At 45.7% G+C, this 24,154-nt stretch overlaps 1 protein-coding gene across 3 annotated transcripts in view; it reads left to right on the top strand.

The window, feature by feature from the left end:
* Window positions 1-23,228, top strand: part of Gadl1 (glutamate decarboxylase like 1) — a 170,036-nt gene extending 146,808 nt beyond the window's left edge. For all 3 annotated transcript variants that reach the window (XM_060385105.1, XM_060385104.1, XM_060385106.1), the window contains one exon: window positions 21,313-23,228. In XM_060385105.1, the coding sequence (XP_060241088.1) occupies window positions 21,313-21,486 (174 nt within the window). In that variant the 3' untranslated portion in view covers window positions 21,487-23,228. The remainder of the gene's footprint in view (window positions 1-21,312) is intronic.
* Window positions 23,229-24,154: the final 926 nt, after the last annotated feature.

Below are 24,154 nucleotides of genomic sequence, written 5' to 3'. Positions count from 1 at the left end.
AGAGTCCTATAAACTCAGACTTTGTTTTTTATTATTCACATTTTTTTTTTTTTTTTTGCATTTGAGGAAACAGAAGTCCAGATGAGTTGAGCAACTCAGAATTTGAAGACAGTCAGACATTAAGCTCCTTGGTTACCACGAACAACAGAGTGCCTTGAAAACATTGCACTGTTTTTTCAGGCTCAACATGACATTTCTGGACACCGGTGTCATTTCATTTACTCATACATTTATTAAATCTGCGCTGAGATGACCCGGGCTGCCAGGCCAAGTGGAGAATGCGGACAGACAGATACACAACTGTATCATCAACACTCCCGGCGTGCATGCTCTAACACTGGCATCTCTTAGAGGGAGAAATGCATAGCATCGTGCCACAACAGCTCTGCAAAGGAGGGATGGCTCAGAGTGCAGGCCCAGAGGGTTCCGGAGAGAAGGGGGTGTTTTCATCTGCCCCAGCTTAATGTATTTAATGATATAAATCCACAATTATATATCTGGGCCATCTTTATATGTATGCTAATGCTGGAGTTGAGAATAATTGAGCTTATTATTAACTTTTTTTCTCTTTATAGAGATTCTAAATTTGGGGGCCAGGGATACAGCTCGGCAGTAGAGCATTTATCCAGCCAGTGGGAATTGGGTTCGGTCGCAACCACTGCAAAAATCAAGAGAGCGCAAGAAGACAGGCTAGCAAAGAATCCTTAGTGTAACTGTGTTTTTTTTGTGTGTGTGTTTTATGTGTATATGCACATGCGGGTTATGTGGGTGTAACAGACAGGGGTTGACATTCAGTGTCTTCCTCAGTCTCTCTTTACCGTATATATCAAGGCAGGGTCTCTCACTGGAATGCAGAACTTGCTGACCCAGCTTATCTAGCAGGCTTGGTTGGGGGCTCTGTCCAAGGCTAGCCCCTGGCCTGCCTGGAATTCCAGGCAAGCTGTTCCCGCCACTTGGCATTTACCTGGGTGCTAGAGATTTGAACTCTAGTTCTCTCGTGTGTACAGGAGGCATTTTTACCCATGAAATCATCTCCTCAGACCCCTAAATTTCTTATTTAAATGTGACTTCTTCCATGAATCTTTTGTTATTTTAATAATAAGAATCAACCTCTCAAATGAATCAAACTGATGACTTCATTTGGCCAGCGCCTCTGTATGGGTCTTCCAGCCAATAAATAATTATTTCTTGGCGTTTGCATGGCAAATACCGATAGGGTGTATTTTAGGAATAGACTGTGTCTTTTTGACAGTATTGGAACTTCAAACTCACGTTGGAGAAAAATGTGGGGTATGAGAGAATCAGGGAATATTTGTGGGCATCCCGAGACAATGACATCTGTCTTCTTGCACCTTGATGGGAAGGTCCACTCTTGATACAAATGACAGTTCTCTGGACAGTTGCTAGAGCAGACGACATTCTGGGAGCAGCTCTGTGCTGCTGTGCTTTCTCTAGGAAACCTCTTGGACTTTTGCATCTGATGTTTCACCAATTGGCAGTTTTAATTCCTCTCAAAGCACATGGCAGACTATTTTTAAGAAAAGTACTTAAAAGGGAAGGAAGAAAGGAATGGAGGGAGATGGGGAAGAGGAGAGGGAGCGAGCGAGGGAGGGAGGACACCACTGCGCGATGGTGTGCCCCTCAGCAATGTGTACATCTGCTTTTAGTGAAATCCTGGACGACTGCATCTTTACTTTCCAGTTTCTGTCTGTTCACCTCAGCGAACAAGTCACAGCCTAGCTTGCTTCACCAGCCTTGACTTTGACAGAACCAGAGTTCTTGGGCAGTAAAATTTCATAGGTATTAAAAAATATATATTAATATATATATTATACATAATATATATATTTTATTCTTGGCTCATCTACATTCAAATATCTTCTACTCTGTGGAGCTTCAGTATTTATCCGCGGAGGTGACACACTCCTTACCATCTGTCAGTTCGGCTATGGAGTCTGGGCCCTGTGCTCCTGATGCCCTGGGTGGTGGCCCCTGGCTGTGGGGTGGCACTGCCCCTTTCCACATCCACTTAGGAAGGAGGCTTGGAGCTGCTTCTCATCGAGGCTGCATTGCTTTCAAACATGAAGCCACAGAATGCCCCCTTCTTCTCCTCTGGAGAGAACTATCATTCCATCAACAATTTTATTGTATCATTTGGACATAATTACCATTTGCTTCCCCAAAGACTTCCCTGTGGGGTTCTCTTTATGTTTCGATAAAAATAGAACATCAGATTCCCTGACCCCGCGCCACACTGGTTTCTGTAACCCAGGGAGAAAGTGCGGAAGGAGGACTTCGTGCTTGAAGGACAACCCCACACCTCTTTCTCTGCCTCTATCTCAGGGTCTCTACTGGGGTGGAGATGACTCAGCAGTTCCTGCTCCTTCGCAGGACTTCACTGGTTCCACATTCCCAGGTCAGGCGGTTTACAGCTGCCTGCAACTCCAGCTCCAGGCGATCTGATGCCCTCTCCTGGCCTCCACTAACACCTTGCACACAGACGGCATACCTTCAGGCAGGCCAGCACACACAAGACACTTAAATAAAATAGTTAAAGGGTCTTTGTGCATCTGGAGGCCACATTTTCCATCAGAGACTTTTCAGGAAAACCCTGTGCACTGGAAACTGGGGTTATCGCTTGAGGGAAGAAGCTACTGAACAAAATTTGATGTGCAAGTGGCTCTCAGTCCCTAGCTGGACATGAGTTCCAGATGTCCTTCCAAATCACCCCTTCTTCACCTCAGAACCTCACGTTCTAGTCTTCTAATCTAGGGGCTGAGTGTGGCACCTTGCAGATTGAGTGACAGCAGGGGGAAGCCTTGAGCGCTTGTCTGGAGGAGTCTGAGAGTAAAGAGGCAGGTAGAATTTAGACAGCTTTCCAGCATGGCTTATCTTTGGACCCCTGTTGGAGTTTGGCCAAATATCAGCAGGGAATCCCTTTTCAGTCCCACCAGCCACGTAAACATGGTTGAGAAGGTGAGTTTTGTTGTGAGGAGAACTGGTTTCCTTTTAAGGTCGGAGGGTTTGGGTGGAAGAACTCAGCAAAAATGTGTGGATGGGAGGATATTAGGTACCTTGCTGTAAGAAGCTGTTCCCCTCTGTGTGTGTGCATGAGTGCGTGCGTGCATGGATGCGGAGGCCAGGACACTGCCTCAGATTGGAATGAGAAGTGGTCCCTGTAGGCTCAAGAATTTGAACACTTGGTTCTCAGCTGGTTATGGAGCCTCCAGGAAGTGGAACCTTGATTGAGAAAGTACGTCACATGGGCTGGTTTTGAGGGTTTACAGTCTCATCTCTTGTGGTTGAGGATAGAACTACTGAGCCTTCTGTGATCACAGTTTCATCACGACAGAAGAGTAACTAAAATAGAGTATTGGTTCCCATAAAAGTTAAAATGTAGAAAATTTCAAATCAACAATAAGCGGAAAACAATTAAGCAAGATAACAAGCTAAATGCATATTTTACAGAAACTGAGCTTTTAAAAGATGGAACTAGGATTCCGAACACATCTTTCACAGAAGATTTTCTGAATCAAAAAAAAAAAAAAAAAAAAAAAAAAAGAATGCCACAGGGAGAAAATGTTATTATGTGCAGGGCATGGGATGTAAATTGGAATGGTCTTCACTCGCTTGCTCAGTCCTCGAGTAATTGCTGTCCACTTGCACACAGCCAGCGATGGGATCTTGGCGGCATGTTGGTTGTACCCGTGGAAGATGCAGGGGTGCAATGGCTCATGCCACTCAGTGAAGGTCAGCTTGGTGGAGAGCAGACTCATTCTAGAAGGGACTTCCTATCTGGAGAGAAGCAGCTAGGCCTCCAAGGGCCCAGCCAGTGACTGCCTCATACAGAGCTTCAAACACTTTTCCTAATTGATTAAAACAACATGCTTTATGTTGTAAAACAATGGACAACCCCAACTAAAACTGTGTTCCGCTTAGTTGGATGTGGTCAGCAGGGCCTGCGGGGCAGTGGGGTGACGCACAAGATGGATTTTGCTAGAAGTAGGACAAAACAGTTATTCTGGGCAGTTCAACAGAGAAGCCTGAGGTCAGTATGGCCGTAAGCTACTCCCTCCCCCGCAGGAGGAAACGGTGTCCATTTAGACATTGATGCCAACGTTGTTGTTGTTTTGTTTTCGTTTTTGTAAGGAGGTTGATCAAGAAGGTGCCTGTTCGGATGTCTCCTTTGCACATCCCGGACTGCCTGACATTTAACGGTTGTGTTGTGCAATGTGGAGTGCACAGACAAGGTTAAGGCAGTGAAGAATTCCAGTTCCCAGCAGATTCTGTGGCCCCACCAGCTCACCACTGTCGTCTGGCTTAGCCAGCGGTAGCTTCACACCTATATGTCTTATGACTTAGTGGCTACCGTATGTGAGAATTTGAGGAATAACTGTCCTATCAACCAGAGCATGCACGGGTGGGGTCTCACCATGTAGCCTGGGAATTGTAAGAAGACCAAGTTGGACTCGAACTCACAGAGAGCCACTTACCTCTGTCTGCCGGGGGAGTGCCGGGTTAAAGGGGTGCTGAGTGCCCCTTCAACCTGCTAGCTTTTAATTGTTTTAGGTTGCTTTAGCGTGCCACTGACACCTCCAGTTTCCCGTGATGCCCTTGAACAAGTGCTGTTCTTCACTGTGAGGAAATAAGACAAAAACAATTTGAGAAAACAGGAGTGTATTTTGCTTCACAGTCTGAGGCTACAGTTGCCCTGGGCAGGGAAGGCACGAAGGTAGGAGCTTGAGGTAGCCGGGCCCACGGCGTGCCTAGTCAGGGAGCAGAGAGAGCCGCATGCTTGTGGTATTGGTTGGCATTGCACGTGTGTAAGATGCCATTTCCCACACAGTCGTTCATCCCAAAGCTTTGTTTCTGTGGTGATTCTGAATGGCAAGTAGACAGCCCGGCGTCCCATCCCAGAGCTCTCTGCAGGCACTGAGAAGCCTCGCAGATGTCGTCATACAACATTCTCAGAGGCTGCAGTACAGCCTCTGAGGAGAGCTCTCCCCTCAGCACCCCTGCCTTCCGTGCGAACAACCATCCTTGAATCTTTTTTAAACACTACTCCTGTCTAGTTGCTCTTTGGGGGGCTCAAAATGAGCATTTGTGTGTGTGTGTGTGTGTGTGTGTGTGTGTGTGTGTGTTGGAGGCAGGGAGGAGAAGGAAACAAGGCTGAGCTTTATTGACTTTTACATTTGTGTCAAAGCAGGGTTGAAAATCAACGCCAAGATTTCCACAGGGCTCTTCTCCAAAACCTAAACTCAGGGAAATGGGGGGGAGGGACACCCGCTGGGAGGCGCCAGCACAACAGAAATCCTATCGGTTTTCTTCAGTGTCATTGGGGCACAGCTTTGGTAGAGAGCATTAGGGGGAGGGCTCCCCAGGACACATGTCAGAAATGCTCTCAAATCGTCTCTCTTCAGCTCTCGATCTTAGACTGTCTTCTGCAGAGACCTCCAGCCAATCCGGGGCTTTGGGGCTTCCATTTGATGCCCCCAGTCCGCTCACGAAAGGGCTTCTCGCTCCTTTGTCTCAGTGTTCGCTTCTCTTTTCACTTGCTACAACTACTTACCAATATCAGCACACAGCACAGCACACAGCACAGCACACACATACAAGGTCGCCCCGTGGGACAGATACCCTCCCATGATTCCCAGTCAAGTACAAAATAACATGATACCCCACTGTGGGCCAGCCCCTCCCTTGGGGCCCTAATATGCACTGTGAATGAAAAGCAAGTTTGCTACATTGGGCAAATAGGTTAGTAATATTTTAAGACTTATTTTATTTGTGTATGTTCATGCGTGGGTGCGTGTGCACGTGTGTGGGTGTGGGTGTGGCACATAGTTGCCCAGGGAAAATGGAAGAAATCTAAGACCCCCCTGGAGCTGGAGTTCCAGGAGGTTGTGAGCTGCCTGACTGGGTGTTGGGAACTGAACTCAGTTCCGTTGAAAGAGCAGTCTGGGCTCTTAATTGCTGAGGCATCTCTCCAGGGCTGCATAAACTGGTCTGAAGATGCGGATTTAAACTAGCAGGAAACCAGAGGATGAATATGGTCTGTGCGAATATATAGGGTGTTCTGATATTAGAAAATAGTTGTAGCAATTGTTTAAAGATCGGCTGTGGGGATAAAGGGAAGGGAAGGAGAGGTGGAAACTCCACCTGGAGGCTTTTCAGCATCTGGAAGCATCAGTTGGTACTACAAGTAAGACGGCATTTCACACAGATTCATCTGTGGGAGCAACACGGAGAACTGGAATTTAGGAAAACTAAGCGGAAGGAGGCCAGCAGCGAAATGGGGCTAGCAGAATTCCACAGCACAGCATGCCTACCTTTGCACTCCGCCCATAACTGAGTATTCCATAATATGGGGTGTGGCTGGAGACAGGGCTCGGCAGTTAAGAGTGAGTACTGCTCTTACTGAGGACCTGAGTTCAGTCTCCAGGACCCAAGTCAGGCAGCTCACAACTGCCTGTGACTCCAGCTCCAGGGAATCCACTGCCTTCCTCTGGACTCCACAGGTACAGCCTTCAAGTGTTTTTAAAAGGCTATGTGGGTCCGGTGACCACAGTGTACTGATGGTCCAACTCATACGTGAAGTGGATGCTTATAACCGTGACAGTAGGATCACACGTAAGTGAGGACTCCCCTGGGAAAACAAGCATCCCCAAATACGTATTCTCCTGACTGCAATTTTAAAGCCTCCTCTCCCACTAACTAAAGGATGCCTGAGCAGGGATGAGAGGGGTATTATGGAATAATTTATGCTGAAGGGAAAGAAAGACGGGAATAGGAGTTACTTGCAAGTCCTGGATTTGAATACAGGAAGTTTCCTATAAGACAAACAGAATTGGGTCCTGGCATTGTCTAATGCACCAAGTGTTCCACCTGGAATATGGATTGTTTTTCTCATTGCTGAGACCAAATAATGAACCAACAGAAACTTACGGGGGCAGGCAGGGGGTGTTGTGAGAGTAGAGTCTGTCTCAAAGCAGGAGAAACAGCAGAGGTCAAGGTGACAGGGATGTCTGGCCTCCCTGCATCTGGGCAGGCCTGGAAGGAGAGCAAGAAGAATGATGTCTCCTTGGTGACTCTAAATCCGGTTGGGACAATGGTGGTGGTGGTGGTGGGGGGGGGGAACAAGCAAGCTTGAACTGGGAAGGATGAGGCGAGGTTTTCTGTTGGCAGTGGCTGTTTATTTAAAAATGAGAATGATTGAAGGTAAAGCTCGGTAGGGAATATTGGTGGCTGGTTCTTGTAAAGTCACCACTGTACTGAGTTTGGGACTTTTATTCTTTTGCTTTTTCTTTCACTGTGAGAACTTGAAAGAAAACCACCATAGCATTTATTCAGTTCAAAGAAAGAAAAAAAATACAGATTCAGAGAGATGACATTGAAAGGTAAGGTTCAAAAATGAAAGGAATGAGCAAGGCGGCTTTATATAGGAAAAAATCAAAATGTACTAGCTGAATTATATTCAGCGCTCTTCCCAGGGTTAAAAACGTTAGCTGCCACCTCTAGTTATTGAACAGTGTGATATTTATTGGGTGCCCTTTGAGTACAGAATGCTGCAAAACAGAGGCTGTTGGTTCTGAGTTTCTGGTGGAAAAAACTATAGAGGTCTAGACAATTTTAAATTTTTTTCATAGCCAGGATCTCTTCCAGAATGGCCACTTACCTGAAGAACAGCACAGCTGGCAGAGGCCTGCTTCAAAACGCCGGCACCCTGGTGCCCGCCTTCTCAGGCCCTCAGGTACCATTCGCATCGCAGAGGCCGACTTTCCCGTGGGAGGGAATTACGGCCGTGCTGACTCTAATCGCAGAGAAACCAGAGCATCTTGCAGGGAGCTTGCTGGTCTGCCTGTCCCAAGAGTTAGGTCGGATAATGAGTCAACTGTGCTAATGCCATTGTGCTTTGTGGCTCTCTCATAACTTAAGAATTCACAGTTGTCGAGCAAACGTGGGAACCTGCATTTAGAACCCAGGTGAATAGCCAGGTGCTTTGCCTGTGTGGACTCCTGGTGCTGTGAGGTGGGAGGCAGAGACAGGTGAATCTGCCCAAGCTGCCAGGCGCATTATCCTGGCCCACCTGTCAAATTCCAGTGAGAGACGCTATTTTAGGCAAAAGGCGTGTCTTCTGAACCACACACACACAAGCATGCACCCACATCATTTTTGGTAGGGAAAGGACAGTTCTAGGGATTAAAGCCGGTACCTTGTAAATCCCACGAAAGTGCTCTCTGCCACCAAAGCACATCCCTGCACACTGTATTATTCGACTGCTTGTTTGATTGTTTATTTTTGACAGTCTCCCTCAGTTGCCCACGCCAGCCTTGCACTCAGTAGCCAGGCTGACCTTGACCTTGTGACCCGCCTGCCGCAGCCTCCTGAATAGTAGTGATGAGAGGTGAGCACCACCGAGTCAGACTTTTATTCTTTGAAACAGTCCTAAAGGAAGCGCCGAACATCTGAGTTTGGAATTTTCCTCTGTATCCCTGCACTTCCCCTTATGCTCACTAGATGGCATGCTGAATCAATCCATCGCCTCCGTGCCACTGTTTTGATCCAGGGGAAGGTAGAAGCCGCGCGCCCCCCCTCCCCTTTTCAGGCCCTGTTTTATGCCTCCAGATGAGTAATGAGTTCTGTGTGTTGCTGAGGGTTTGGTAGGCCGTCCTTGTAAATATTTCTGAGGTGGCTCTGACAGGAAGCATTTTTAAGTCATAGAATGGTCCTGTGTGATTGGCAGGAAGTTTGGAGAGACCCATCATTAGTGACCCCAGTGATCTAGCCAGTGCAGTGAATCAGGAACAGATTCACTCTGACTTCGTAATGGAGACAGTCAGTCCCAACTGCAGGCTACAATCTCGGTAAGTGTGAAATTCAGATTTTAAATAGAAAAGACAAATAGGTGGAAAAGGGAAAATATAAAATAGAATAAATCTAGGCCTGGAGAGATGGCTCAGTGCTGATGCTCCAGAGGACCAGCAGCTGTGTTAGGGACTCAGCTGCCTGTAACGCCGGCTCCAGGGAGATCTGACGCCCTCTTTTGGCCTCTAAAGTCACCTGCGCTCATGTGGCATACACACACATATACACAGCCACAAATGTACATAAATCTTTGAAAAAGAGATATATCTGTAAAAATGATTAAACCCTACACTTTATTTGAATATTTCATCCACATTTCATGTCTAGATTTTCTTTTTAAAGCAAGTGATAATATAATATCTTAAAATACCGACACGTTTATTTGATTTGGAAAAATATAACAGTGGCTATCTTTTCAGGAGAAATTGGATTTGAAGATTTTTACAAAAAGTGTCCAAAGATATGTATGAATTGATATGACTTTATTCCTTACCAGAATGAATAAGAGTGTGTGTTTCTAATTCAATTCAATTCTACATTTCTCTTTCTCTCGCCTTCCCCTCCTTCTTTCTTATTCAGACAGGCAAACACATCATCATCTTGACAGAGCTATGCATAGTCGATTCATGGCTGTCAGCAGTCAAGGAGACTGGAGTGTGAGTGTGTGTGTGAGTGTGTGTGTGTGTGTGTGTGTGTGTGTGTGTGTGTGTGGCCTGTTTGTCTGTCTGACTGTATCTGTCTGTCTGTGTATCTCTGTATCTATGTGTCTGTCTGACTAACTTTGTGTGTGTGATGTTGATGATGATGATGATGATGATGATGATGTGCTGGAGGTCTAGAGGCTTTAACTGTGGGAAGAAATTTCATACCATCTAAGAGTTTAGATGCTAAAATCCTAGGAGGAAGGATTACGCTTCCTTACGACTGTGGTATGTCTGTCATCATAAACAGAACAGATCCTGTTTCTGATCGCTTTGTCTCATAACCTGTCAGGGGAGTCACTTCACTCAGCCCTGTGGTGATGGGCCCCATCTGAGGGGCAGGACAAGCCCACAAGCATCTGAAAAGCATTTGCTGTAGACACACATGTATTCTCAAGCGCACGTCACATACATGCTACCAAAGATAGCCTATGTAGACACCTGTGTGTTCTCAGGCACGTATCACGTGCATGCTATGGAGATGGAAACTTTTTAACTCAGGCAGCATTCTTTCAGCACAGACTATCTCGGGACTCTGACATCTTTCCGTGTTCAAGCTCATGTTAACTCAGGGGTCTGGAAATACGGTTCTGTGGTTAAGAGCAGTGCTTACTGTTCTTTCAGAGAACCCAAGTTCAGTTGCCAGCACCCACACTGACTGGCTCACAACTGATTGTAACTCAAGCTCCAAGGGACCCAGCATCCTCTTCTGACCTCTGCAGGCACTTGCACACACGTGGTATATACAGACACGCAGTCAGTGATACATAAATTTAATTTTGGCTCATACTGTTTTATTTTCACTGCCCTGCGTTGATGGCCACTAAGAACACCAAAAACCACAGCACCACATTTACAGAAAATACTTCTGACAGTAGATAAATCTAGCTCGTTTCTCCCCACTCATTCCAACGCTGTTTCTCTTCCTTGCACACCCAGCTGTTGTTTTTATGTATTGGCATTCCTAACTGTGGGAATGCCCTAACTGATGGGCAGGGATTAGACTCCCTCTCAGGTGAGGGAAGAATAGAAAGTAAAATGAGAAGGCTGCTTCCCTCACAAACTGTTTGTCCTGTTTCCAAGGACGAGCCCTAGGCTATTTCCCATGGCCCCTGTGAAAGTACTGACGGTGAAAACCTTGTGCCTGCTTGCTCTTCATAGTCCTTTAGTATGGAGGTCCCAGACTTGGATTAATCTGCTAAAATGAATTTCCAGTTTCAAGGTCTTGGTAGGACCAGGGCTTAGTTAAGACCTCCATGCCTTCCCCATGTAACACCAGGACCACCTGTATCCTGCACAGGATGACCCGAGGGGCTGGCTCCAATGCTCTTCAGACCCCATTGTTGGTGGATTAGGGTAATGAGTGGCAGGTCATTTCTCAGTTTCTTTGTGTTCATTTAAGTACATACAAACTCTGTCACCTTGCTGGCCCTATGAATGATGCCTTCTGTAATCACTGCTGTTCCCTTGCTGTGATAAAACTCCACAACCTAAAACAACTCATAGAAGAAGTTTGGTTCTTGGTTCCAAAGAAAGAGTTCACAGGAGCTCTGAGGGAGGCATGGCAGGAGCATGAAGCTGAGCAACCAGGGTTTCTTCACACACAGGGAGCAGAGACAGAGGACAGGAAGAGGGGCCAGGCTGTAAAACCTCCAATCTTGCCTCCAAGGACATCCTTCTTCAAGCAGGGTTCCATTTCCTAAACAGTCCATAATCTCCCCCAAATAGTGCCGCCAGCTGGGACTATGTATGCGCATATAATTTCTGGAGTAAGTGTTCACACCTACATGAAGGTCGCGTGAGAGATCTGGTGATGTGTCCTGTCAGTCATGGAAAGAATGTGGTTCTTTTTTCATTCATTCATTCATTTATTCACTTTACATCCTGATCATAGTCCAATCCCTCTTCCCCTCCCAGTCTCACCCTGCCACCATCTTCCCCCTCTCTCCCTTCCCCTTCTCCTCAGAAAAGGGAAGCTCCCTCCCACCCCCCTCAACCTCTATCCCACTGCACCCTCATCCCTGCTACCCAACCCATGTCAACACATCAAGTCACATCAGGATTAAACACATCCTCAGAACGTGGTTCCTAAAGGCTTGGGTCATTATTTTGCCGGAGAGAAAAGGAAAGGAGAGTAGACCTCAATATTTTGGAAACAGGACCACCTAAGGTATCTGTCACAGCAACGGGGAAGCTGACTCTCATGGCTCCTGGGCACAGGTGTGCCCCATTGTTCACGAGAGAAGATACTCAAGAGAACACAGAGCAACACATGAGTTCATGGCTTGGGGGAAGAAGGTGAGAACCCCCTGTCGATCAAATAAATCACAAGACTGACCGTTTAAACCCTGGACCCTCTTCACAGAGCCGGGAGCCCTGCAGTTTTATTTTCTAATTTTCGTCCACGTGGGACAAGGCTACGATGCACAGCTTTAGGGATTTCACGCACACGGGTGCAAAGCACACCGATTTCCTATCATTCAAAATATAAACAGGGTTTCCTTAGTCACTTCTCCACACTATTGCCTGAAAAGTCTCTCATTGAGCCTGGAGATTCCCAATTCAGCTAGGCTGGCGGGGCAGAAAACCTCAGGGATCCTCCTGCTTCTGCCCCCGCCTCTAACCTCCGCCCTCTGCCAGCACAGGAATGACAAGCCTGCTGCCCCCCACCCCATCCCACCTTTCTGCCGGGCCTTGGGAACTGAACCCAGGTCTTCCTGTTCCAGCAGCAAGGACTCTGCCCACACTCAGGGTTCTCACTTCCTGTAAGGTCCCCTCTCTTCCTGTCAGTTCTCTGGGCCGAGGCTGTCCCTGTGTGTCTGCCTCCAGCAACCAGCCTCACCCCTTCTTCTATACACCATCTATATTTCCTTCTGGAGTGAGGGCCTAGGGCTTGTGAATAAACCACGTGGAGGAAAACTCCCATTGAGCGCTGGCCTCTCCGTTCTGCGCCAGTCAGTGACCTGCCCTGTTCCAAGACCTGCCTGTTGTTTTGTATCTCTGTTCTTCATTTGCTCTGGTTATGAAATAAAAAGCAAAATCTCCCAAAATGTTGCCTAGTAATACAAGTTTCAATTTCCTTTTGAAAGAAAATCTGTCCCCTTTGTAAGTCCAGAGATGAAAGTAGCCTGTTAAATGCAGATTTGTCTGACCATCCGTCCTGGAGGTCAGTGAGTCAGGAGGAGGCATTAAAGAGACTCTCCTAAACTGGGTCAGAGCTGTTAAAAGATGAGAGGATTATTTCAGGAATCTTTACAATAATCCACTCACCCAGGTTGAAACAATTTATGTACTATTTTTTGGGCTCTGTCTGGAGAGATGGTTTAGCCAGCCAGGACTACATAGAGCGTCCCACCCAGGTTCCATTTTTAGGGCTTCATTCAGTAAAACCCATTATTTTAGACACCAAGTAAAAAGCAGTCCTTAAAGTGAAATTTTCATCACTTTTCCACCTGTTTCTGAACACATTAAAAAAATGTAATCTTAATTATATTTCCCACTTCGGTGGATGAAGAAAGAACGAGAGCCTTAGAAGTTGACTTAACCATCCACTTCCATGACCTTTGGGAAGGCCGAGCGGATGCCTGCAGCACATGCTGAGCTTGGCTTGGGGGATGTGTTGGGTTAGCATATGTTGAGCATGAAAAGCTTCCCTCCATGTTCAAGTCACAAACCAGGAGCACCTGCAGCACCTGCTGGGCATTCACGTGGCTTTGGCCACTGTAGCGAAGGTGGGACACATGGGAAATAAAATACTTCAAAAGAAGAATACTAAACATGTTTATTACAGATTTTGTAATTGCGTGTCCGTAAAATGGAGAGGCAGTTAGTGAAAGCGCCCTTTAGAATTCTACCATTGTCAACATACAAAGCGCATGGCTGAAAGCATTTCCTTACCTAATAACTAACAACCAGAGGCAAGAAATCAGAGTTTCCAACAGAAGCCAGCTCTTCAGTACAAATGACTCCATTACAATAATTTTTAAAATATGTATATATATTACATATTATTATGATAAATATATATTATTATATAATTAAGAGCTAACTTAAAAGACAGTACTTTTTGTTTTTTATTAAACTTTTGTTTGTCAGTTTCACATTATGCACCCCAATCTCACATCTCACTTATCTCCCCATCCCTCCATGTCTGCCCCCTGCCCTTAACAAAAAAATAATTAATTAATAATAAAGAGGCAGGTGGATCTCCTAGCTCAAGTCCAGCCTGGTTTGCAGAGCAAGTTCCAGGACAGTCAAGGCTACACAGAAAAACCCTGTCTTGAAAAACCAAAACCAAACAAACAAACGACAAACACTTAAAACAACAGCAGCAACAACAAAAATTCACCGTGAAAGCTGTGGCGTGTCACACCGTATACTATTTTGCACAAACAGCTTTACGTGCAAATGTTCATTGCAATAAGTCACTGGTCTGGTTTGAGGCCCCTGGCTCCTGCTACACTATCAATACTGGATCCTCATGGGGACTCCTCTTGCATATCCTGTTGTTGACCTGTGTTGTGGAGATACTACAGCTTTGGTTCTTCAAGACCAGCCCCTTCATGTGCTCCAGCAGATCACAGATGTGGTAGATGCTAGGGTGGTCCAACTCAAAGCCCTGGATCAGAGCCTGGGTGGTATAGCTGAGTTGGTCAGCCCCCCTGCTCTCCTGTGCCCATGCCACCAGGACCAAGCTCTCCCTTACCTGCCCAGGTGAGGGGTGGAGCCAACTCTCCCTCTCCCAGGGCTGGTTCTCCTGCCTGCCGCACGTGAGGGGTTGATGGAGGTGAGGCATCTCCCCCACCCATACCACTTTGCACCTGATGAGGGGCAGGGCCAGCCCTCCTGCTCTCATGCTCTGGGAGAGTCAACTCTCCCCAACGCCACAGCTGGTGAGGGGTAGGGCCAGCTCTGGGCAGCCCATGGATAGCAACATGGCCCCAGGCTGCAGCCCAGACCAGGAACCTCTTCGTTGTGGCCTTTGGTGGTAACATAGGCCAGGACATGAGACACCAGCACAGACCCCTGCCACTGTAGGGCCACGGCCCCAGACATGACCCTCGGCAGCAGCGTGGGCTGGGACGTTTCCATGGCCTCAGGTTGCAGGCTGCTCACATTGGAGTGTTTCTCACCACCCTCACATTTCCAGATCTGCCTCTCGTCATAGAGCACAAATTGTTCTGCTTCTCTTTCTCTCCCACCTCTCCGACACACACTTCTGCCCGTGCTGTGTGGTGATGGGCAGGAGGCTGAAAAGATAGTACTTCAAGATGGAAATTATAAAACTTTTAGGCTGAAACAGAAAGTTAGAACTTAATGTTCCAGGCACAATTTATGTTTCATAAGTTATCAATTATAGCCATTTTATTTTTATCACATTTATTTATGTGTTTGAGTGTGTGTGTGTGTGTGTGTGTGTGTGTGTGTGAGTGTATACAGTTGCTACAATGCGTGTACAGAAGTCAGAGGACAACTTGTAACATTCTGTTCTCCCCATGTTCCCTGTTGGCCCCTGGGATAGAACTCAGGTCATCAGGTTTGGTGGCAGCCACTGTTTTCTGGGAGCCCTATTGCCTGTTCATAAACGTTGCCATTTCTTCTCTATACTGTGTGGGTCAGAATCTGGAAAGAAGTAACTTGAGAAGAATTTATTTATTTGTTTGTTTGTTTATTTATTTAGGTCCATGGTTTGAGGGTGTTGTCCAAATGGCACCATGTTTGTTTCTAAGTTGCCAGGCAGAGGCATTGCATTTAGCTCCCCAAAGGTCCTCAGTGGCTGTTAGAAGCCTGTTGGCACGGAGTAAATCAGTCACCAAAATCTCAGCAGGCAGTTACCATGGTTACTTCACTTCAGGAGATGGAGGCAGACGCCATCCTTAGGCAGGTGCCCCGAGATCATCTGAGTAAAAGACCCAGCATCTTTCATCCTCCTTAGCACAAATGTTCCTTCTGTCCCTGAGGTTTGCCTACTTCCCTGGAGCTGACCCCAGGACTCTACATCTTAGGCAAACATTCACAGACTGTGCCACACCCCCAGCTCTACAGGTGAGGTGTGAATGCTGCCCTTGGGTATCTAATTCTTACGTCACTCAGCTGCTTACTGTATCAGGCATCAGTTTGGGGAGGAAAACCCTTGTCTGTTAAAACAACCAGGGAAGTGTGCAGAGATATTGGACCCTCATCCACAGGAGCCTAAGAAAAATGGGGGTGTGCTCTTGTTTCCTCACTCTCCAGAGGCATCATCATTTCTGAGCGATCTTGTTAAGAATCCTTGAGAAACAACGTGGAAATCCTTTTCAACTCTCAGCTTCCCACTTCTTCTGCTGCCCCTTAAATTTAGTTACTTAAATTTAGTTAGAGAGTCATGGGAGAACCAGGAAGGACCCAGAGTTGTCAAGGGCATCCCTTACTGAAAAGTGGTGCTGAACAAGGAAGCTTTGACATTGAGGCCACGCAATTCCTCCATGGGTTAGGTTAACTCAGGCCTTGTGGGTTAGTGGAGACACTGAATGCAAGTAGCACTCCACTGTCATTGCAGCGATCTTAAATGGTCTGATGTGCTATGTATGCATGGCAAAAAACAGTGTATGTGAGCCTGTGCATGTGTATACTCATGTGTGTACACGTGTGTGCAAGTGCATGTATGTGATCGTACATGTGTATGCATGCACATTCGTGTGGTGTGTGTGTGTGTGTGTGTGTGTGGCCAGAGGTCAATACTGGATGTCTTTCCATACTTTATTTTTTTTTGAAGCAGGATCTCTCCCTAAATGTAAAGCTCACCAAGCTGACAATACCAGCTGCTACCAAGCTACAGAGACCATCTTGTTTCTGCCTACCACAGGGCACACGCCACCACCATTGGTTTCTATGTGGGACCCAATCTTGGGCCCTTGTGGTGTTCTGTGGGAAGAGCCCCCTGACATTCGCTCACAAGCACCTATGTCGCTGTTTCTACTTCTGCTGGAATTTGCTAAGATACACTTCACTTCTCAGAGCACAAAGGAAATCTGAGGCCACGGCTGAAATTTGGGTGCTGGCCCACAACCACTCTTCGGTTGCTGTTAGCTCAGCTGGCTATTGGACCATGCAGAGCGTCACACTTTGCTTTATAGAGGGTGTGAAGTGTTTATTGTGTCCATTCTTCAGCTAAAGCTCTTGGTTCAGTTTGGTTTGTTTTAATGACTGTTCGCTTCAGCTGGCCTCAAATCTACGGCTGACATTCGGTTTATGGGAATGTCTGCCATGGTTGTCTCTACCGTGTAAACATCGTGTGAAGCTAGCTGCCTCCTCAGACACTGCGATTCTAAACTCCTGATTTTGGCACTTGCTCGCTTGTGTTAGCAAAAGCATGAATGGAGCAGTTCTTTCAAATGGAGGCACACTTTATTCTGACTTTTCAGATGTACTGTGGGAGAAATTAGGCTAAAAATATTCATACTTGAGAAAGGCGTGTCTAGAGGAAATGTGGTATATTTCTTTGTGTTCTGTCAAGCTGAACCAATCTTTTAGATGCATATGATTTCTTGGGCTACTGATCACCAATTTTACATAATTTAAGCTTGAGATACTTACAGAGATACAGCTCAACCCTAAATTATGGGGCAGGGTATCAGGGCAAATACATTGTACATAGGACTGAGACAAGTAAAAAACTAAGGCAGGAAAGATACTGAGACATGGGCAGAAAAATACACTGAAGGGAGCAAATTGACACTTGAAGCACTCAAAACAAAAATACTCACTGTTTTCTGGGGAATGTTAAGTGTTTTGAATACTTTGTCAAGTTTTACCATTGAGAAACAATTTGATAATCTTCTCCAAAGGTCATTGGCTTTGAAATTTTTTACTTGTGAAAAACTGACATAAGCGATTCAAGAAGAAATTTCATCCCCACACCCTGCTCTCCCAGGATTTCAGAATGCCCTCCCCTCCCTGTCTACCCCACCTCGGCCTCTGCTGATGTCCTGGGAAGACTTTGTTGTTCAGTGTTTCCCAAACTCAGGCATGATAGCAAGTAGCAGACTCCAGGGGAGCGGGGACCTGGAGACGTTTTGAGCTTGGGCTCCATGCTCGTTTTTTTCAACCCACAGAAATTTCATTTCTTCACCCACAAAGCAGTCCTGTATTCTGACAAACTGAGGCAAACCCAGACCTTCCTAGAAGAATGCAGGGGGTCATTCCTACCCATCATCATTGTGCAGTCACGGTATACATGACATGTGAGATTCCATGTCTGAAACCACTAAGGCAGAAAGGCTCTTCCTAACACGGGGGCACAGTGGATGCTTTTGGGAGAAGGTGCCAATCAGAAGTTGTGCTTTTCTCAGCACTTCCGAAGAATCAAGTCTCCGAAGATGCTCACAGAGAGAGAAAGCAAAAAGGGGGACCATGTACAAATTAAAACTGATTAATTAATTTTAGGAGATGAATGGGGCCATCCCCAACACAGGTGCCCAGCAGATTCCGAGCACAGTGCCCTGTCTTTTCATACAGTCCATTGTATGAGTTACAGCTCAGCAGACTATCACCGGTCCATTGTAGGAGGCTGTCATGGCGGCGCTCCATACCCCTAGTGTCTGACTTTTCCTGTGGAAAAAATACATGTATCCAAAAGACATGAAAAGTTCTTTAAAGTGCCCAGACAAAGCATTGGGAGAAAAAAAAATCTTCCAAAAATACCGCTGAGTTTGTTTTGCATTGGCATCTACTGCTGGGCGCGCGGCCAGCCCCGAAGTGGGGTTTGTGTAGCCAGTGAGACTCTATCAGAGAAAACAGATTGTTCCTTTGTTACGGACTATCAGTTGTGATTCACTTGTGTCTTAAATCTATGTGTATGTGTGTGCTACGAATCAGTGCGCCAGGGCCCAAAGGGGCCAGAAGAGGACTCCAGATCCCCCTGGACCTGGAGTTACGGGATGTTGTGAGCCGCCATGTCTGTGCTGGTAACCAAACCTGGGTCCTCTGCGAGAGCGGCCAGTGCTCCTAACCGCTGAGCCACCTCTCCAGCCTCCTATTTTATTTTTATTTTTTAGACAGGTTCTCATGTAGCCCAGGTGAGCCTTGAACTCTTGCTCGTCGAGCCTCCATCTCCTCAATGTTTAGATTACAGGTGTGTACTATTCCACCCAGGGATACACATACGTGAAACCATGTTAGCCTTAATTTCCTTCAATAGAGGGTAAGACCCCGCCCCGGCACTGCTTATCAAATGGCTACACTTGGCCAGAGAGAGTCATTTTATCTTGTGCTTCCTTCTGTTTAAGCACCTTTTTAAATACTCGGGGCTACCAAGTGTTGTAGCAGGATGACAACAGAATGCCATTGAAATGACCAAGTCATTACTGGAACATAATTTAAGAGGGGGAAACAGAAATCCCGTAGAGCCATGGAGAGGAAGCTGTGTAATGAAATAGAAATGTCAGGATCTTCTCCACTTAAGATGCAGGAACCAAGCACACTGAGGCACACGGAAAGGATCTGATTTACAATTTGAAGGGAAAGCCTCAGTAAAAATAATTGAGAGCAGGAAAGCAATCTCAGCCCTGCCAAATTGCTTTCTGCCATGCGTGCTCCACTTAGGCGTGAGACTCGTGTACTTACATTTAGTTTGTGCATATTTTCTTTCCCCTGTGAATATTCCATCCTGCCAGATGAGGACTGTTCTCTGCTGCTGCCAGCAAAGACAGAATACCGGGACTGCCTAGTGTCAGCCTGTGCCTCGCAGCCTCGTGAACAGAGAGCGGGTGTGTTTTTAAGTGCAAAGGTGATAATCTGACCACTAATGAAAACATTCCCAGGCTCTACACTGAAAACACACGGGCGCTTTCCAATTAGTTTGAAATGAGCATTGCCAGGCAGAAAGAACTGGCAAAATGTTTTTTAACAGTAAGGATTGCTACCGTTATGATTATGATTTGTGCCAGAAATTCCATAGGTTGTTGGCTTTGAGGGTCCTCAGGACTTTCTTACCCATATGGGATTTCTAGATAGAGGAGGCCTTTGTCATGTGCCTAGCAGTGACTACTTCTAGGAGTTAATCATGGTGTTCAGAGAGAGGTTAAAAATTTCCTGCACACTGTCCAACCCTCACTCGGCTCATTCTCTGAGACCCAGCGATATTTTATTACTGCTCTGCAATCTTGGGAGACCAGGAACAAACTTGAACGTAGGAAGTTTGCTTCTCACTTTGGGAACGTTGTCTGTGGAAGCCTGCGTGTTTTTGTGCCTGAAACAAGATCCGGGATGTAGCCCTCCAGAACATCTTTCTATTAAAATGTGTCCTCTTACGTTTCTAGTTTGCGCATCAGAAAACATTTCTGGGGCTGGGAGATGGCTCAGCAGGTGAAGCTGCTGGCCACAGAGCGTGATGGCCTCAGTTGGTTGGTGGATGGAGAAAACTGACCTCCATACATGTGGTTGTGGCATGAACCCTGCTTCCTTCCCCCACATAAATAAATAAAATGTAAAAAAAAAAAAAGTTAAAACAACAAAAAAATATTTCTGATTTGCTTATAAGCCCCTGCAGCCCAACAGACTCATTTTGATAATGGCTTCACCAAGCCTCGGGAGCCTCATGAGCTGGCTTCAAGTCTGAATGCTTTCCACAGGTGGGGCAGGAAATGCCCTTTTTGAGAGGAAAAAAAAATGGAAGCACTGAAAAGGGACCCAAGGATGCAAATTAGGCGGAAGAGTATACCTACCTGCTTAAAATTTAAAATGGGCAGAGAGACAGAGCTGGTTCCATGCTGTGGAGTGGGAAATGGATTGGGTGGGTCTGAATGGGGCTGTGACCTTAAAATCATCCATAGGACCACAAGCTGCTAGCTCTGAACTAGGTGGTTTTTGGCTTTACTTGACAGACAGGTGACCCTCATGATTAAGGCCTTCTCAATATTTTTCTTTGGTTTTATTTTCTTGTCCATCAAGTGAGGCATCTTTTAAGTAGAGGAATGATGATGACTCAAGGGCCCATTACCATTCTGTAAAGTAAGCTTTTCAAGAATCATCTGCAATATTCAAGCCAGACACAGCCAGGCACACAGTAACCCCAGCAGAGACAAGCCGATCCTGAGAGCTCACTGGCCAGCCAGCTGAAACAGCAAGCTTCTGGCTCCGTAACAGCTCCCATGTCCTGTGTAGCTTTAACTGTAAGCTTGACATGACCTAGAGTCACCTGAGAAGGGCGTCTCAGTGGAGAGATTTTTCAGATCACACTGAGTGTGTGGTGGGGGAGAGTCTGATTGTCAACCAGTGTAGGAGGGCCCAGCCCACCATGTGCAGCATGGTTTCCTGGCCAGGCTGTCCCGGGCTGCATAGGAAAGCAAGCTGAGCATCAGCCCACAAATGAGCCAGCAAGCAGTGTCCCTCCATGGTTTCTGCTTCAAGTTCCTGTTTGATTTCCTGTCCTGACGTCCCATGAAGATGGACTGTAATCCATAAACTGAAGTGAACCCTTCCTACCCTAAGTTCCTCTTCAGTGGAGTATTTAACCCCAGCCTCAGAAAGGGAACTCATGTGCCTGACTCCTCATCTGTCAATGGCCATTCTTTCCGTATCTCCCTGTGGGGTCAAAGGTGAAGTAACACAGCTCAACCACTGGACTTGGTGTGTATCTGCTGTAACAGCTCCAGGAATTATTATTATGCCAGCCTTGGGGACAAGGCTGAGAGCCACACCAGTTGACAAAGGAGCAGCTGAAGTGCTATGCCTCTTGGTTTCATCTCTGTCCTCTGTCCCCTTGCAGGTGGCCCCAGCCATTAAGGAGAAAATGATGAAGAAAGGAAGTCTCATGCTGGGCTACCAGCCCCACAGAGGGAAGGTCAACTTCTTCCGCCAGGTGGTCATCAGTCCTCAAGTGAGCCGGGAAGACATGGACTTCCTGCTGGATGAGATAGACAGCCTGGGTAGAGACATGTAGCCATGGCTTTCATCCCCCCAGAGGCACCATTCCTGTCCTGGGGAGGGACACAGATCAGCGCATCTGAAAACATACTAGGTAGACCACAGTCCTGGTGAGATTAGGAAACACGCCCCCTCCCCACACAGAAAACCAAAATGCTAAGCGATTAGTCCTAAGCATTCTTCTAAGGGTTCTTCGGCTGCCTGCTGCTACTGTTTGTAGAATGGAGAAAAGTAGAAGTAATAAAAAAAAATTCTCTCAAATGTTATCCTTGCAAACAACCCTGAGGAGACTGTAGGCAGTGCCATGTGGATGAATACTGGGTTGGAAGCTCCCAGAACTCTTTAAAGAACATAGAACTTGGAGCTTACAGCAGTAAACCTTGCTGTGGCCCCTGTACCACCAGCTGGCATCACCAGGAAACGCACTTAAAATGCAAATTCTCCACACCACCTGACTCAGAAACTCTGGTTCCAGCATCCCGTGTTTTAATAAGTCCAACAGGTGAGTCTGATACACAGAAAAAGCTGAGAAACAATGGTCCAGGAATAGCCTTTACTGATGTTTTGCCAGCTAAAGAACACATAATATTTTAGTAGCCCTCAGCCAGCCTTTGAAAAGAACAACTGTGGTGTTTGTGCTACAAATGTTCAGAGTTCCTAAAGCATCTAAAACATGTCAAACACAAACACACACCCCCACATACATCTCTCTCTCCCATTGAAAATACCACTGGGGTCAGATAGTTTATAATCCCATTATTTTTTGTTTGTTCCTTGAAATATTCAGATGACACTAAATATTATATATTTATATATGATATATAATGTATATATATGTATGTATAGATGCACATATATACATATATTTATGTACACACACACACACACACATATATATGAAAGAGAGACATGTAAGATTCTTAATGTTTTATTTGGGCTAAAGTTTTTTGGGTTTGGTTTTGGTTTTTTCATGAGTGAAAGTGAATCATTATCCATTCTAATTCATCTGAGTTAAGAGACTGGGTAAAAATCAAACAATTTGTACTGTTCCCTTTCGATCTGTGATTATAAAACACTAATCCATTCCTGCAAATATGCCCTTAGGTGGGAAACAGCACTGCATGTCTGTGTGGCCTCTGTCCCTCTTTTAGATTTGGGAATGCATTTCACACTTTCACTCTTAGGAACAGAATACATTACCAGAAGTGAAGTCCTTGTGCAATATTCTCCTTCTCAAACTTTGAAATGTCAGTGAGACTTTTTGGTCCATCGTGGGCAGAGAAGAGAATCAGAGCCCTTTCAGTATCAGTCCTCCTTTGTTCATGGAAGTGGATGATTGCAACTCTCTCTTGGAGCATCATCTCAGATTTACTTCTAGAGAGTTTCCCTGACTAAGAAACAAGCATGGTTCAGAGATCAGGTGTGGAATGAGGGCTGTGTGTTGAGAGGCATCCGGGTGTTGTTGATCTCCACCTCATACTGTATCACTAACTCATGACAGTGGATTCTGAGAAATAGATGTGTACTGTGTCATGTTCACTGAATATTTTCACTGTAGACCGCATGGTCTTTCACTATCTCCACCCAGCAAAGGGTATTTTCACTTCATTTTCTGAATTAACTTCAAACTCCCTGGCGGTGGGAGCTATCTCTATATGATTTCATTCTTGTTGCTTTTTAAAATTTGTCTACATAAAATGCTCCTAAGACTGATGCTTTCAGTAAGTTGTACTTCATGAAATAAAAGGCCCTGTCAGCACTGCGCGTTACTGGCGTTCTTTTTTCTGTCATTTCTTGGTCTAGAGATTGTGTCAGTACATTCTAAAGAAGGGAACTGGATTCAACTGGATATTTAGTTTAACCACTGAAGAGGCTAGAAATGTTCAGTCTTAGTCAACACCTTAAAATTTGTAAAAGAATATGCAGCAAAGCACGGGTTTGTTGTTTAGTCATTTTTTTTTTCTACTAGGCAATTATGGGAAACTCAAGAGCCCAGCTCAGGTCCAGCTGTGCCTTTGATGAGACATGGCATTTTCTTGATTGATGGAAAATACCACTGGGGTCAGATAGTTTACCATCCCATTATTTTTGTTTGTTTCTTGAAATATTCAGAAATCACCATCAATCAGGTATTTGGCTCAATGCTTATAAATATAATCATTTGAGAGGGTGGGGTAATTGCTCACTCAATAAAACATTTGCCTTAAAATCATGAAGACCTGAGTCAGATCCCTCAGAACTCACAAAGGAAAAAGGCTGGGTATGGTGACCTGCCCTTGTAATCCCAGTCAGATCCCTGAACCAGCTAGTTTCATACACTTGAGAATGTGTCTCAAACAACAGCAATAAATAGGTAGATAGATGGTAAATAGATAGATGATAGACAGAGATAAAAATGAAACTAAACCAAAACATAGAATAGATAAAAATTGTCTTGTTAAGTCTTCTTCATTCTAGAAGAGACAGAGAATTGCCAAAGAATTGAACAATTCAAGTGGTGACATGGTAAACATTATTACCCAGGTCAAACTCTGCTAAGAATGGAATAAGAGGTCTTATTTGAAGCATCCTTTCAATGAGCTAAGTTGCTATGCACTTTGACTCATTGACAGTTGCCAGAACCTTCCCATTGTCAGGTTGCCTTGGGGAAGGCAACTATCAACTGAGCAAGCCCTCTTAGGGAC

This window comes from Meriones unguiculatus, chromosome 6 (genome assembly GCF_030254825.1).
Source record: "Meriones unguiculatus strain TT.TT164.6M chromosome 6, Bangor_MerUng_6.1, whole genome shotgun sequence".
Lineage (NCBI taxonomy): Eukaryota > Metazoa > Chordata > Mammalia > Rodentia > Muridae > Meriones > Meriones unguiculatus.
Note: the sequence above shows the minus strand (reverse complement) of the source record. Positions and strands in the feature narration are given on the sequence as shown.